Source organism: Cupressus sempervirens, chromosome 11 (assembly GCF_028749045.1).
Source record: "Cupressus sempervirens isolate cs-2001-9-10 chromosome 11, ASM2874904v1, whole genome shotgun sequence".
Lineage (NCBI taxonomy): Eukaryota > Viridiplantae > Streptophyta > Pinopsida > Cupressales > Cupressaceae > Cupressus > Cupressus sempervirens.
The window spans coordinates 182,131,658-182,146,889 of NC_143128.1; the positions used below are offsets into that span (position 1 = coordinate 182,131,658).

At 34.4% G+C, this 15,232-nt stretch overlaps 1 protein-coding gene across 1 annotated transcript in view; it reads left to right on the top strand.

Moving 5' to 3' along the window:
* LOC149528795 (DNA damage-binding protein 1-like) overlaps window positions 1–7,056 on the top strand; it is a 169,516-nt gene extending 162,460 nt beyond the window's left edge. Inside the window, exon 19 of the mRNA XM_089810655.1 lies at window positions 5,990–7,056. Within this exon, the coding sequence (XP_089666781.1) occupies window positions 5,990–6,571 (582 nt within the window). The 3' untranslated portion in view covers window positions 6,572–7,056. The remainder of the gene's footprint in view (window positions 1–5,989) is intronic.
* The last annotated feature ends 8,176 nt before the right edge of the window (window positions 7,057–15,232 follow it).

Genomic DNA, 15,232 nt, shown 5'->3' on the forward strand with positions numbered 1-15,232 from the left:
TAGTTTGGGCAACCCAATCACCATTATCTCTATTGAAGATAGGGCATGAAAATAAAGATGCCCTAGCCTTCTGTGCCAAATCTCATTTGAGTTAGAAGTCTCATGAATTAGGACTTGATTTGAATCAATGCAAAGTTTGTAAAGACATCCATGTCCTATTCCTATAGTGTGCGCTTTCTTGATAGTGGAATTCTTTGGCCATGCTAGAACTTTTCCATCTATAAAGGTTATTTTATACCCTTTGTCTTCAAGTGTAGAAATGGAGAATAGATTTCACCTTATCTTGGGCACAAATAATACTGCAGTGAGTTGAATAGGTATGCCCAATTTCAAATTTATGGTGTAGGTTCCAATCCCTTTTACTGAGTAGTTAGAATCATCCCCAATAGTAACTTCTTCGTCAGAATTTTCCACCAGAGTGTCTAGATGTTCTTTGAATCCTGTAATATGTTGTCAGGATCCACTATTAATCACCTAGGTGTTGAGTTTGTTTGAAACTTGACTTGATAAGGCTGAATAGAAAACAAGTTTCTTTGAATCATTTTCTATACAATCTTTTCCAACTTCAGCAAAGGAGGCTTATTGTTTTGTTGTATCAGGACACTTCACGGCATAATATCCTTATTAATCACATCTGAAACATTTTATTTGAGATATATCCTTCCTCTTCTTGGAATAGCCTTTTCCATAGGTATTTCTCTTCCTTTTGAGATTCTTCTTGCCTCTCTTATGAGAGTTAGTGTTTACTACATGAATATCTTCATTTATGGTATTTTGGTTGTTTCCTCCGGTGATCAATCTGGATTCTTCTTGTAAGCAATCCGGTTTTAACCTTTTCCAAATTTAGGGAGTTTTGACCATGTGCTTATTTCTTGAATAAATGATTCCCATGATGTTGGGAGGCCACCTAGAGCTATCAATGTTAATTCCTTACTCTCAATCTGATGACCAATTGTTGAAAGTTGAACTCTTAATTCAGTGATTCTCATTAAGTTTGCTGTGATTGTTTCTCCCTTATCCATCTTCACATTATGAAGTTGTCTTTTCAATGTGAGGGCTCTGCTAGTGTTGTTTATTTCATATGTAATTTCAAATGATTTGAACATGTGGTATGCAGTATCAGATTTTGATATAATTGAAAATATATGGTCCCTAACTGCATGCACAATTATTTTCATGGTCTTTTCATTGTTCTTGATCCATTAAGTTTTCTTAGGATCATGCTCTAGTTCAGATGTGTTTCCTTTCACAAATAAATCTAGTTCATTTACTTCCAATATTAGTATAACTCTGAATTTCCAAGATACAAAGTTGGATGCTCCTTCAAGGCGATCCTCAAATCTGATTACACCTGTCATTATGAGGAATGGAATGTGATTACTCTTTCAAGAAAAATTAATATTGTAAGTAATCTGTACTCTCAAATCTAATTGGATCTTAGCAAGGCTCTGATACCATGTTAATTTGAACTAAGATCTATTGCAGATTAAAATATATTTGTATCTTTAATTTTTCTATTTCTTGCACAATATCCTAATTGACTAGTGATTTGTTGTCGATTACAATCAGAAGCAATAATATTTTCACAATATAAATACTTTAAATTCCATAAGCTTCCACAATCCATGAGTATGTTAGCAATTTTTCTGGATTCGATTGTGTATCAACTTTTTGCATCAACGTTTTGGATCACACTTCATGATCCATCCTCAAGATGATAGAGAGCACAATCAAATCCAGAAACATTGCTAACAATATAAATACTTTTGATCTGATAATGCTTCAGTTATTTCAGACCGAGGAACAATTTTCTGAATATATAAATAGAATGCTTATGACTTGCACTAGTGGGTTTCGGTACTTGTCATCTTTCAATCTGCATTGGAATATTTCTATATGGAGAGATTTATTGGTGGATAGACATGTCTCTCCATGTGGAGATACACGCCTCTCCACTAATAATAACACCCTCCATTATCAATGATAACACATGCACCGTTTCAAACAGATAACAAATACTCTCATGCTCCATAGTTATCGGCAGTATAACATTGCTTAATCAGATTCGAATCTGATTGTTAATCAAAGTTAAATTTCTCTTTATTTATTTGGCATTGATTAATCAATATCAATCACAATTGTAGATCGAAAATCCAGATTATACTTGGAATAACATAAATAATAATTTGATCATTTATGTATGATAATTAGATTTACAAATATGATCAATAGAATATACACACACACACACACACAATGTATTTTGATATATATATACATGCGTATAATTATATCATTCTATTGATAATTAACATCAATAATTATCTGACCGAAGCTATCATTTCAACATGACTTATCCAATATCTCTCCATTACTAAAATCTATTTAATCTACTTATTTAAGGATAATCACTGTGACACAAGGTAAATGGATTCCTCCCTAGCTAAGAGGGAGTGTTGATGTCATTGTAGCTATTGTTGGATTCCTTTAGGACGACCTAGAGGTTGTGGTATTACAATTTATAATATAATCATTGTCAATACAACAATAATTATATTATATATTATACTAATTGAAAATATAATTATTATATCAATAATAGTTATATTATATTATTTATATAATAATCATGTAGTCATATAGTTAATAACTATTATATAATACTAATATATATACGAAAAAGTTGTATCTCCGGTGATAGAGCACCACCCACATATATTAAGGAAGAAGAAGTCTTCCTCCAAAAATGATTAAGAATGAAATATAGTACTTAACAAAATGAATACAAAATAAGAATGAAATTCTAATTTGACTATCAATGTTACTTTTAATAAATAAATTTGGTAACCTAAAACATTGTTATAATTGTAGACACCCTAAAATTGGCAAGACCTAAATTAACGTGAATTTCGATTAAACAACGAAAATAAAAGACAGAATTAGATAAATGAGGAAAATAACGGACTTTTAAATCAATTGCGACATCAAATCACTTAAGTGGTTAACTAATTAATCACCTATCAAATTTAAAAAGATCAAAGTCACTTTTAAAGAGGAAAATCAATTCATAAAATCGTAAAACAATAAAAAAAGGAAAAAGGTAAAGACAAAAGTTGAAAGTAAATGCAACATTTTAATAAATCAACAAAATCATTTATCCTCTCAAAAGTGAAATCCTCCTTTTTGGAATTTAAAAAAAATTGAAAAATCTCTATTTATCCTTACAAACCAAGTCTATTGGACTGTTCCTCTTGGGGTCTTATAAGATATTTTCATTTCACCATTACCCCTAGTAAAAGGTAAAATCCAGATCCTTACCCCAACCCCCTTCCAAAATCTTATAAATAGAAGGGAAAATCAAGAGCAGAAGGACCCAAGTTTGTAGGCATCCATACTATAGGCATTTAGTGCTATCATTTAGCATCATTGTTGTTGAGAATTAATGTCATTTTAGCTTCATTTTAGTATCATTTTGATATCTATTTAACATTGTTTAACATTGTTTTAGTCTCATGCATGCACTTATCATAGCATTTTAGTGTTATCTTCATATAATTGGCATTCCATATAGATCTCCTATAGACTTACGTAGATCTGCATTAACATAATACTCCCGTTTTAGAACTGTCACTAAGATGTTGGTCTGAGAGCAATTTTAGCAGTTGTAGTTAGGGAAACATGAGATGTTCATGGAGTCTTTATTTAACAGTGATTTCTTGGGTCTAGATTAGTTCATTGTTATTTTGATTGCACTTTGCACTAAGGTCTCATTAATACGTGATTCCACCGTGTACAATAATAATATCAAATAAGAACTTTAAAATGCTTAAATGCTGTTTTTAGGGCCGTCTCTAAAAACAAGAGTTCATTCACCTTAGAAACACCATTTAATCACTTTGCAAATATAAAGTTTAAACTTAGCCCATTTTGTTGCTGGAATAGGAATAGAAAATTTGGAATACGTTTTCTATTTTCTGTTTGGTTTGTCAATTGGAATAGGGAATAGGAATACATATTCCCATTTTGCCTCTAAAATGAGCTTATACCCATTCCAAAAAATAGTTGTTATTGGAATAGCCATTCCTATTCCCAATATGGCATTCCAATTCTCCATTCCTATGCTTGCAACCAAATGGGTCCTTAATGTCAAATTGGAATTAGGAATGGGTAGGGATATGTCCATGTGGTATGCTGGTATGACAAAGTTCTTTTGGATGGCTTGGTATGGTCTTGGTATTTCTTTACAAAGAGTAAAGTAAAAGTCATACAGATTCACCTATCTAGAACCTAAAAACAAGGATGGAGTTCAAACTATCACACAATATGTATATACTAAACAAAACTAGCATAAATATTAACAATTTAAAATATGCTATATCCTAATTCTATAACAACAATACAATTAGTAATGGGCCACCATTAAGACTAACATCATCATAATCATCAACTTTAGATGTTGTACATAAATTGAAAAGAATATGTTATAGTTAGGGTGATACTTTAATACACTAATCTTTGATTTTTTAATTGGAATAAGAAGATAACAAATACAACTTTTATAATAAGTAACTACACTAGTCCCTGTTAACTTTTTGTTCCATGGTTACCAACTTACCACTATGACATCATCCATTTCCAGAGATTATCTTACAATGAGATGGAAAGTTAGTCCATTGGGCTTATTTTGTTATGTCCAGCTGGTCAAAAGTCTAATTGAACTATATAATGTGACTCCTCTCACACCATGATAGTATGTATTCTCTAAAACCTGACACTTGCAAAAGATGACAGACAATTTCATACCTAACATGCGTTGGCATCATGCAAGAATGAATCCTCCACCAATCTCTTGTTGAGCCAAATTTATTTTGGTTGCTTTATTAATCACATAAAGAAGACATGTCTATGACTATCCACATGATGCATAGGATGATTTGGTAACAATTTGAATTTGTAATGCCATATCAAATAGAAAATGAACCATTACTTATTGTTTTGGACATATGAGATGTGTCAAAGTTTTTAGTAGTTATTGGAATCATCATGAGAGTGCTTTGTCTAACTTGGAATCACCATGAAAGGGCACTGGCTAAAAGATGGAATCACTGAGGATTGACAGTTGACTGATTGAAACATTTTTGACCTGAAGATTGCCAACTGTGCTTAAATTCAAAGAGGCCCCACTTCAGAATCTGGTTCTTGGATGTTTTGCACACAGGATTGGCTTGATTTTGTCTCAATTTGGTAACACAATTTTACAAGATAAACTGAAAATTTCTTAAAGAAAAAAACTGTAATATGATGATATCATTGATTTAACATTTAGGAAGGAACCCTGAAAAGTGAAAATAGAAAATGTGAATGTGTAAACATGAAAGGCCAAGGCTTACCTTTAAGGCTTGATGATTTCATTGAATGGTTGATTGGGGTGTGTGAAAAGTTTCCTGCAGGTCTCAGGCCTGCTAGGGTGCTCCCTCAAACTTGCCTTAGAACAACCCCTTGGCCTCTTGCCATCCTTTGGATGTGGGGTATCCTCATCCTAGAAATTATCTCTCCACGGATTCACATTCTAATGCTTAAAAAACCATTTCTTGTAGATAGGATCTTTAAGCAACATAAATTGTAATGAAATTGATGGACTGCCAGAACTCCTTATTTTGGAAGGTAGACACAGATGAACTGCCAGAGCACAAAGCTAAAAATGTTCAAACTGTTCAGAACCCATCGAGATGTTGTATGCTATTTATTGTTTACTATTCAATAGCCAAATGGAATTCATCATGTTATCTTATATGAGATCTTCATTTTTTATTCTAAATTGGTAGGTATATTGTATGTATCTCATTCAGCATCATCTCAGGCACTTAGTTTAGTAACTGACAGAAGTGACTTGGTGTTTCGGTGGTATTTCCCCACCTTAGTTTCTGATCCTCTATTTTAAAATAGATAGTTTCTTTATCCTGCTGAATTTCACTGTTAATTTTTGCAGCATGAGGAAGGTGCTATCGAGGAGAGAGCTCGTGACTATAATGCAAATTGGATGACAGCCGTTGAAATCCTTGACGATGATATCTACCTAGGAGCTGAAAATAATTTCAATCTTTTCACAGTCAGAAAAAACAGTGATGCTGCAACTGATGAAGAGAGAGGGAGACTGGAAGTTGTGGGTGAATACCACCTTGGAGAGTTTGTTAATCGCTTTAGGCATGGATCTCTTGTTATGCGCCTACCTGATTCAGATTCTGCACAAATTAGTACAGTCATATTTGGAACTGTTAATGGAGTGATTGGAGTTATTGCATCTCTTCCTCAAGAGCAATATTTATTTCTTGAGAAGTTGCAACAGAGTCTTGTCAAGGTGATAAAAGGAGTGGGGGGCTTGCTCCATGAGCAGTGGCGTTCATTCAGCAATGAGAGGAAGACTGCTGATGCAAAAAATTTCTTAGATGGTGATCTGATCGAATCATTTCTAGATCTCAGTAAGAGTCGGCAAGATGAAGTTGCAACTCTAACAGGTTTTCCAGTAGAGGAGCTGTGCAAGAGGGTGGAAGAAATGACAAGATTACATTGATAGTAAGGTGATTTACCATCATCAGAATGTTTAATTTTGTACTCAGACTGGAAAGGTTCATGTAGTACAATATTATTTTCCAATTTTTCACAAGGCCTTTTTTCCAGAGATTCAGTACATTCATGATAGTTAGGTCGCACTAAAATAGCGCATCTACAAGAAGCTGTTGACAGTGCTGATGCCAGTTGCATACAGGCTTGATGGGATCATGATTTGGAAGGATATAGAAATTTTCTCCAAATTTTCTGCTTTTCTGGATTTTCTTTGGAAATGTCTGTATCTCTAGGTATTATCCTTGTGACTTATGCAGGTTATGCTCCATTGACATGAAAAGCTGAATTGGGTATTGTAAATTATGGGAACTTGAGTGAGTTATTTTTATATGGGAATTAAGGTGCTCTTTACCATCACAATGTCTTAAACAGTATGTATCTGGGTATTGTTTTGCACACGCAATGTATATTGTTGCTTCACCTTTTTAAGCACACTTTTTTTTCCTGTCGAAGTTGTGTATGTAGACTGGGTTCGATGAGGTAACCATATGTTCCATCAACGTTCTTTCTGATGAACATTATGGCAGCTATTTAGTGAATTTTCACTTTAGTCAGTCTTGTCAGATTACTAAAAAATGATCTCATTTGAATAGTTGTGAAGGGTTTATAAAAACAACATTATGGGATGCCTGTAATGTTTTTAATGAATATTCGATCTAATCTGTATAAATTTATTTTGGGTGTGGACCTCCACCTACTTGGTGAATATGTATAAACTAATGTTTATAAATTTTCTGATCAGTACTAAATATAAAATGAACAAGAGCAGATGTCTCGCTCCAACATCACAACAACGAATCCGTTCCTAATAAACACATGCAAATAACATCAACTTAAATCATAACAATTGCATTTAATGTGACCTCACTCTATTGTTTTCCTATCCATGCCACGATCCTGTGTTTAGATGATTTTTGCTCTTGGAGCACTATGCAGAAGAAGCTATGGAAAACAGATTGATTGTAGGATGATTCATATATATAAGAAATCAAACAATAATATGTAAATATTGAATTACCAAGTGTGAGATTGCGAGACAGAGAAATGAGAAGGAAGTAGACTTGTAGACAGTATGAATCCCCATGTTGGGATGGACGTGGGATAAAAAATAGATGGAGCCAATGTGTTTGTCTCGCATTTGGCAAGTGGGTGCAATTGCTGGGGGCGAAAGATGATACATATGATAGTGGTATGGATGTAAGATTAGAGGCCTAATGGAGGATAAATTTATTAAGAATTCATTACATAAATGCATTGAAATATTTTTTGATTTAATGATCTAAAATATGTAGAAAATAATAATTAATTAATTAAATATATATTAATACATACATTCGTTTGACATATTCAACATAAAGTGATTGTTGACAAGAGTCATTAGATAATAAGGAGTTATAGGGGCATCTTTGAGACTGCAACACATTTATTTGAAGATTCCCAAGAGGGTAAAGTTTTATGAATTTCATATCAAATGCCAACTACAATTCACATTTTGATTCTAGTAGAAACTACAAATTAAGAATCTCGCATACATATAAAAGACTCACATCGTGAATGATAGCATTAGGAAGAGAAGAATGATGCATTACAAATGTTAATGATTTGTTAGATAAGTATCCTTGATAATTCACTGTTGAACATTAATTTTATTTCCATAACATAGTCAATCTCTTAACTATGCATATAATATAAGATTCATTTGCTTTATTATGCTCTTGTTATTTCCCTTGACCCCCCAAGGATGATTCTTTGTAGAGAAGAACAAAAAGTAGTTTCCCTTAATTGAATATGATGCAGAATTGTTCAACAATGTAAGGGCGAGAACTTTCACATTGTGGGGGGAATGATAAATAAACAATGTTCTTTTCCCACTTGAGCCATCTAAAAAGGGAAGATGTTCCATTCATGTGCAGATAAGTATTTTTTGTCTTTTGAGTATTAAATTTATCTACTCACTTTATTCTCTCTTAATTGTATTCCTATATGTACTATAAAAATCCATTTACCTTGATCTTTTCCTTTAGGTCTAAGGAAATTCTTGTTGGAAAAGTAGGTTGATACTTTACATATGTTACCAAATATTGTGCAGACTCAAACTTATGATAGAAGCTTCAAAGAAGCTCCAATCTAGAATTCATTAATCATTTGATGACCAAGTTGGATAAAGTGATGCTCTTGAAGTGAATATCTTTGATAATTGAGATTGTGAGTGTCCTATATTAAGAGGGAGTCTAAAAATACATGTGTGATTGCATGATCTTGATGGGTCTACCCCTGTGAACATCATGAGGAAGTGACGACTTGTCACCAAAAAGTTGAAAGATTAATATTAGATTCAGAGGGACTCCGACAGTTCATCACAAACATCCTTGGATGAAGAGAGCTTCTAAGGGAGAAAGTAGAGGATTTGACTTCGTAGAATCTTTGTTTAGAGGGAGAATTTAGAGGTGCAATTCCTTGTTAGTGAGTTCTCTATAAAAGAAAAGTTCAAGGTGAAATTCATTGTACTGCATTCTTGTCTGTGTAAGAGAAGTTTATGGTGAAAACCCTTGTTCCACCTACTAGGAGCAGCTATTGTGGATCCACCCTCTGACATGGTTCATGGTGGATATCATGTGAGTTTCTACTTGATTTTGTTGGAAAAAAATCATGAGAGGTGATGATCTTTCATCGATGTTTGTGTTGTGAGGTCGCTATTGTAAGGTGACGATCTTAACAATGGTTTGACCTATTATCACGATGGACTACATTAAGTTCTTGTCCCAAAATGTGTTGGAGATCATGATAACAAATGTATCATGATAGACTCCATTAATTTGTTGTCCCAGAATGTGCCAAAGATCACGATACTACATTTGTTGTTCTTGAGTTCTTGATCTAATATCACAATAGACTACATTAATGTGTTGTCCTAGAATGTTCCAAAGATCATGATAACTAATATTACGATAGACTACATTAAGTTAACATCCTAGAGTGTGTTGAAGATTTTGATACTTGTCATAATGGAGACTACTTTGTTGTCCTTGAGACCAAGCTTGTTATATAATAGACTACATTCAGTATTATCCCAGAGTGCGCCAAAAATCAGATAACTCATATCTTTCTAGGATATGCCATTCTTGTTGATAGGCATCTTGGTGTTAATACTAGTGCTCATATCACAAGAATGTGAGATTGATAAGATTTCTTAGAATCATATCACCATTTTGTGAGATGGTTGTGTTGTTTAAATCCTTCCTCGCTAAGAGGGAGTGTTGATGATATAACACCTGTCAAATTATATATGATTTGATGGATATATGTTGATATATTTAACTATGTCATTCCAATAATATCATATTAAGATGATATCTCTATTGGAAATTTGGATAGGAGGATATGTATGGATTAGATAGGGCTATCTTATGGCAACACATAACTGCTATGAAGAAGGCAAAACATTATATTAAGTTTTGGATACTTGGACTTAGAAAATTGTCTAAGTAATATTCGAGAAAACAGTGAATGGTCACACATTTTTCTTTAGCACAATTTACTAGAAGTACTTGAGGTTATGCACAGTTGAGGGAAGCAAGTATATGATGTAATAGTGCATGGCTAAAAGCGTTGAAGAATATTTTCTATATGGACAAAGTTATGACAAGTTTTACAGGTACAATTAATACAAGAATAGAGAAAATAACCAAGTAAAGGCATTTTGGTTAAGGAAAAATGAATTGACAAGGTTGGGACAACATCCTAGATGTCACCCCTCAATTAGCAAAAGTCACTTCAAAAGATTTAGCAAGGTATCAAGCAACAAGGTTGACAAGATGAAAGAACTCTATACAGAGGAAGAACTTTTTGTTTTTAAGGAGTGGCATTGTAATGTAATGTAAGAATGTTGTGATGTGCACTTTGTATCATTGGTATTGATACAACACTTTATGTTATAGTAGAGCGAAGACAGTACATGCAAAGTTTTGTAAAGAGAGCTACAATTAGTATTGAAGATATTAACACAGTGAGAAAGGTTTTTGTATCTATACCTTTTGTATACATATTGTACTATTACATATGCATGATTAAGTAGCGGGCTCAACTTGCTATTTTTGTAACAAGGCCTAGTCCTCTAACAAGGACATATACCCTATATTGATGTAATAGACTCCTAACAAGGTCAATATTTTTCACAAGATACTTTTGATTAATGGATTATTTTGTGGGTACCATCTCCACCAGGGTTTTCCCTTGGTTAGGTTTTCCTAATTAACAAATAATGGTGTCGTGAGTTGCATTGTATTATGGTTATGTTTACTTGTCAGTTTGATCACATATGCATGCTTAATGATTGTTAATAATATCCATAGTTGGATAAAAGTTTGTGGAACATTGATTCACTATCATGTCCCCTTTTCAAATAATTAAAAAATAATAAACTTTGCTAAGGCAGGCAGGCTCCAAAAAGGTGAAGTTTCGGCAAAAGGGGCTAATCTTTGGAAACCAATGGACTAACAAATAAAAATTATGATTAAATTATATTTTATTAACCCCTCTTGGACGTGAGTTAGAGTTATGCCCTCTTTTAAGGGGTTTGGAGGCATTTTGGGCTCATTCAAGAACTTGATTTTTGCTCATTTCTTTGTTGTTCTTCAGAGGCCGCCAAACCTATGGAGAAGGAGACCCAAGAACGAGAGTTTGCAGGTTTTTAGGAAGGCTAAGAACGAGAGTTTGAAGCCATTCCATGTGCATGCTCATACAGAGTTTGCCTTTGTGCTGAATAGTGCAGATTTGTGAGTTTTTGGGTGTGTTTTTTTGTATGAGTTTGGTGTTTTCAGTTGAGTATTTCATATCAGTTTGGGTTGCTGCTGTATATCAGACTTTTAAATGTTAAAATAGAGCTGGATATATATATTGGGACGTGATTAAAATTCTGAGATAGATTATTAGTGTTTTTGTGGTGTTTTCGGGCATATTTTGTGCTATTTCGGGAGCCCGATGAGCATAGTTTTGTCCTACATTTTTGAGCTGTTGTGTAAAGGCTATACAGATCTGAAAATGTCAATTTGTAGGTTGTTATGCTGCTGAAATTTCTGTAAAAATGTCCATTTTCAGATTTATTAATAATTTGTGAAGTTGTGAAGCTTTTGGCACTATTTTCAGCTTACCCGATTTGGGGTTTCTTGAGAAATTTGGTGGATCTTTGGGATATTAGTTGTTTGATTTTAAAGCTATGATTTGAGGCTTGAAATATCATGTAAAATGAAAAAAGGGACATTTCAGTGGTATCAGAGCCATGATCTTGGTAGCCTGAGGGTTTGTAGAAGTTTGCATGTCAGTTTTAACAACTACCTAGATCTTTCATGTCAGTTTTGACAACTACCCAGATCTTGCATGTCAGTTTTGACAACTACCCAGATCTTGCATGTCAGTTTTCACAACTACTCAGATCTTGCATGTCATATTCTATGGTTGCATGTTGCTTCTAATCAGTTGCATGTCAAAATTTATGGTCGCATGCAACTAAGTGAAAGAGAAAAAAGATATTTGTAGCGAGAAAAGAATAAAGAAATTTTGATCAAACCTCCAGTTGAAAGTAAAAGTACAAAATCCAAGGAAGGGAAAAGCATGGCTGATCTAGATGAGATGGCAAAGAAATTTTTTCAAGAGATCCAAAATACTCAGAAACAAACGGCGGATAGTTTGGCAGAAACTAGAGAGGCTTTGTGAATATTGACAGAAAAACTACAAGGAGTTGCATCTATTAATGAGAAAGGGAGCACTTCAGAGGAGCCAAGAAATCTGAAATCCACACCATCTAAATCAACCAAAACTATTTTTTTGCCTACAGATGAGCCAACAATACCAAATCCAGCCATTAATCCCGTGGAAGAGGTTACATGTAACTTGATTGCATTAAGAGCTACTTATAATGGCTTAGATGATGACTTTCGTAGTTCGGTTCCTTTTAGAGAATATGTGGATATGGTGAATACTTTGATGCCCAAGAAAGAGAATAGGAGGGAGCATGACATAAGTGGAAGAGAGCTCAAAAATAAAATAAGCAAGTTTACAACACCTACTTTTGATGGAACAAACAAAATTTCAGCTAGAGCATGGCTACAAAAATTATAGACTTTCTTCACACTTAACCCCATGAAGGAGAGTGATGCTGTTCAATTTGCAAGTCTACACTTGGAAGATGTAGCCTATGATTGGTGGTATCATGGAATAACTACTCAAGGTCATGATCAGGTAACTACATTTGATGATTTTAGTCAAAGAGTGATAGACAGATTTGACCTCAAGGATGATGAAGAGTACTTTAAAGAATTGTCAAAGTTGAAGCAAACCAAATCAGTTAATGAGTATATAGAAGAGTTTCAAAAAGTGGCTGTTATGGTACCTGATATGAGTGAAAAGAGGATTGTTTATCTTTTTCTTGATGGTTTAGAAGATTCTGTTAAGGGTTTGGTTAAGGCTTTCTCACCCTCAACCTTATAGGAAGCTATCAAGAGAAGCTTGCAACTTGAAACTTGCGTGCCTATGAAATCAATCACTAATCAAAAACTCCCAAATCTTTGGCAACATAAGGGAAATTTTCAGAAAAAGACTTTCCCAACACTACCACCAAAAGATGTGATAAATGTGGCAAAAAAGAAGGTAGATGAAGAGACCAGGAGTGAATTACAAAGGAAAAAGCTTTGTTTTACTTTTAGAGAACCATGGGCTCCAGGACACAGATGTTTGGGGAAAGGTCAAGTGCACTATATTGAAGTTGCTTCAGAATCTGATTCAGATGAGCATGAGGAATTTCATGATACTAAGGAGGAGGTAGAAGAAGAGAAAGAAAAAGAAATCAGCAAGGATGGCACTTTAGCAGCATTATCGGGAGTCCCAAGATACCATCCCTTTTGAATTCGAGGGGTACTAGCAGGGCAAAGGTTGACAGTTCTTCTTGATAGTGGGGCAACTCACAATTTTATTGATGAGGGATTTGTCATGAAAAGAGGGCTTAAAGAAGAAGATTTTGAGGGATTCAATGTTACGGTAGCTGATGGATTCACTATGCCTTGCACACGGGTGGTGAAACAACTCAAGATGACCTTAGGAGATTATGAGTTATGTGATGACTTCTATGTGGTTGGTATTGGGGAGACAGATCTTGTATTGGGTGTTCAATGGTTGCACTCTATCGGAGGCTATTACATGAACCATCAAACTATGGAGTTTAAATTTCATTCCAATGGGAAAGAAGTCATATTGAGAGGTTTATCGAATGGAGCACCTAAGGCGGTCTCTGCAAAGAGGATGGAGAGGACTTTTCGAAGAGGACAAGTAACATGGGCAGCAGGAGTCATAATCCAACCAACAAGCTCTCCAAAGAATCAAGGTAATTTCCATTTTGAAATTCAAAATATTCTTGATAAGCATAGTATAGTTTTCAATGATTTGCCTCCAGGATTACCACTAGATAGAGGTTTTGAGCATGTTATAGAGTTAGAACAGGGTGCCAAACCAGTTATAACAACCCCATACCGCCATCCAAGAGGTTATAAGGAAGAAATTGAAAAAACTATTAAAGAACTCCTGGACATGGGATTTATAAGGCCTAGCTCTAGTCCATTTGCATCATCTGTGGTACTTGTCAAGAAAAAGGATGGTACAATGAGAATGTGTATAGACTACAGGGCTCTAAAAAAGAAGACCATAAAAAATAGGTATCCTATACCACGCATAGATGAACTCATTGATGAGTTACATGGTGCTGTATACTTCTCAAAAATTGACTGAAGATCAGGGTACCATCAAATCCGAATGAGGAGTGAAGATGTGGAAAAGACTACTTTCAGATGTCACTATGGGCACTTTGAATTTCTTGTTATGCCATTTGGACTCACTAATGCACCTGGAACATTCCAATCTTGTATGAATAAGGTATTCAGCCAGCATCTTCGAAAATTTGTTTTGGTATTTTTTGATGATATCTTGATATACAATAAAACATGGGAAGAGCATCTAAAGCACATAGACACTGTTTTGGGAATCTTGGAGCAGCAATCCTTCTATGCTAAGCTATCTAAATGTGAGTTTGGTTTGACAGAGATCCTATATTTGGGACATATTATAAGTTCTAAAGGAGTACAGGTTGATCAACAAAAAATTCAGGAAATTTTGGATTGGCCTCCACCCACTAATGTTACACAGTTGAGAGGTTTCTTCGAGTTGTGTAGCTACTATAGGAGATTTGCCAAGGGATTTTCTCAGCTTGCTGCCCCCTTGACTGATTTGACAAAGAAAGGAGCTTTTGTTTGGACAAAAGAGGCACAAAAAACATTTGATAAGCTTAAGGAGGTAATGAGTTCATGCCCTGTGCTTGCAATTCCAGATTTCTCTTTACCTTTTGTTGTTGAATGTGATGCTTCTGGAGAAGGTATAGGGGCTGTCCTAACTCAAAGGGGACATCCAATAGCATTTGAGAGTAGAAAATTAAATCAATCAGAGAAAGGTTACTCCATCTATGATAAGGAAATGTTGGCAATCATGCATGCACTTCATAAGTTTAGACAATATTTGGTATGTGGGAGATTCATTGTAAAGATAGACCATAATAGCCTCAGGTTCT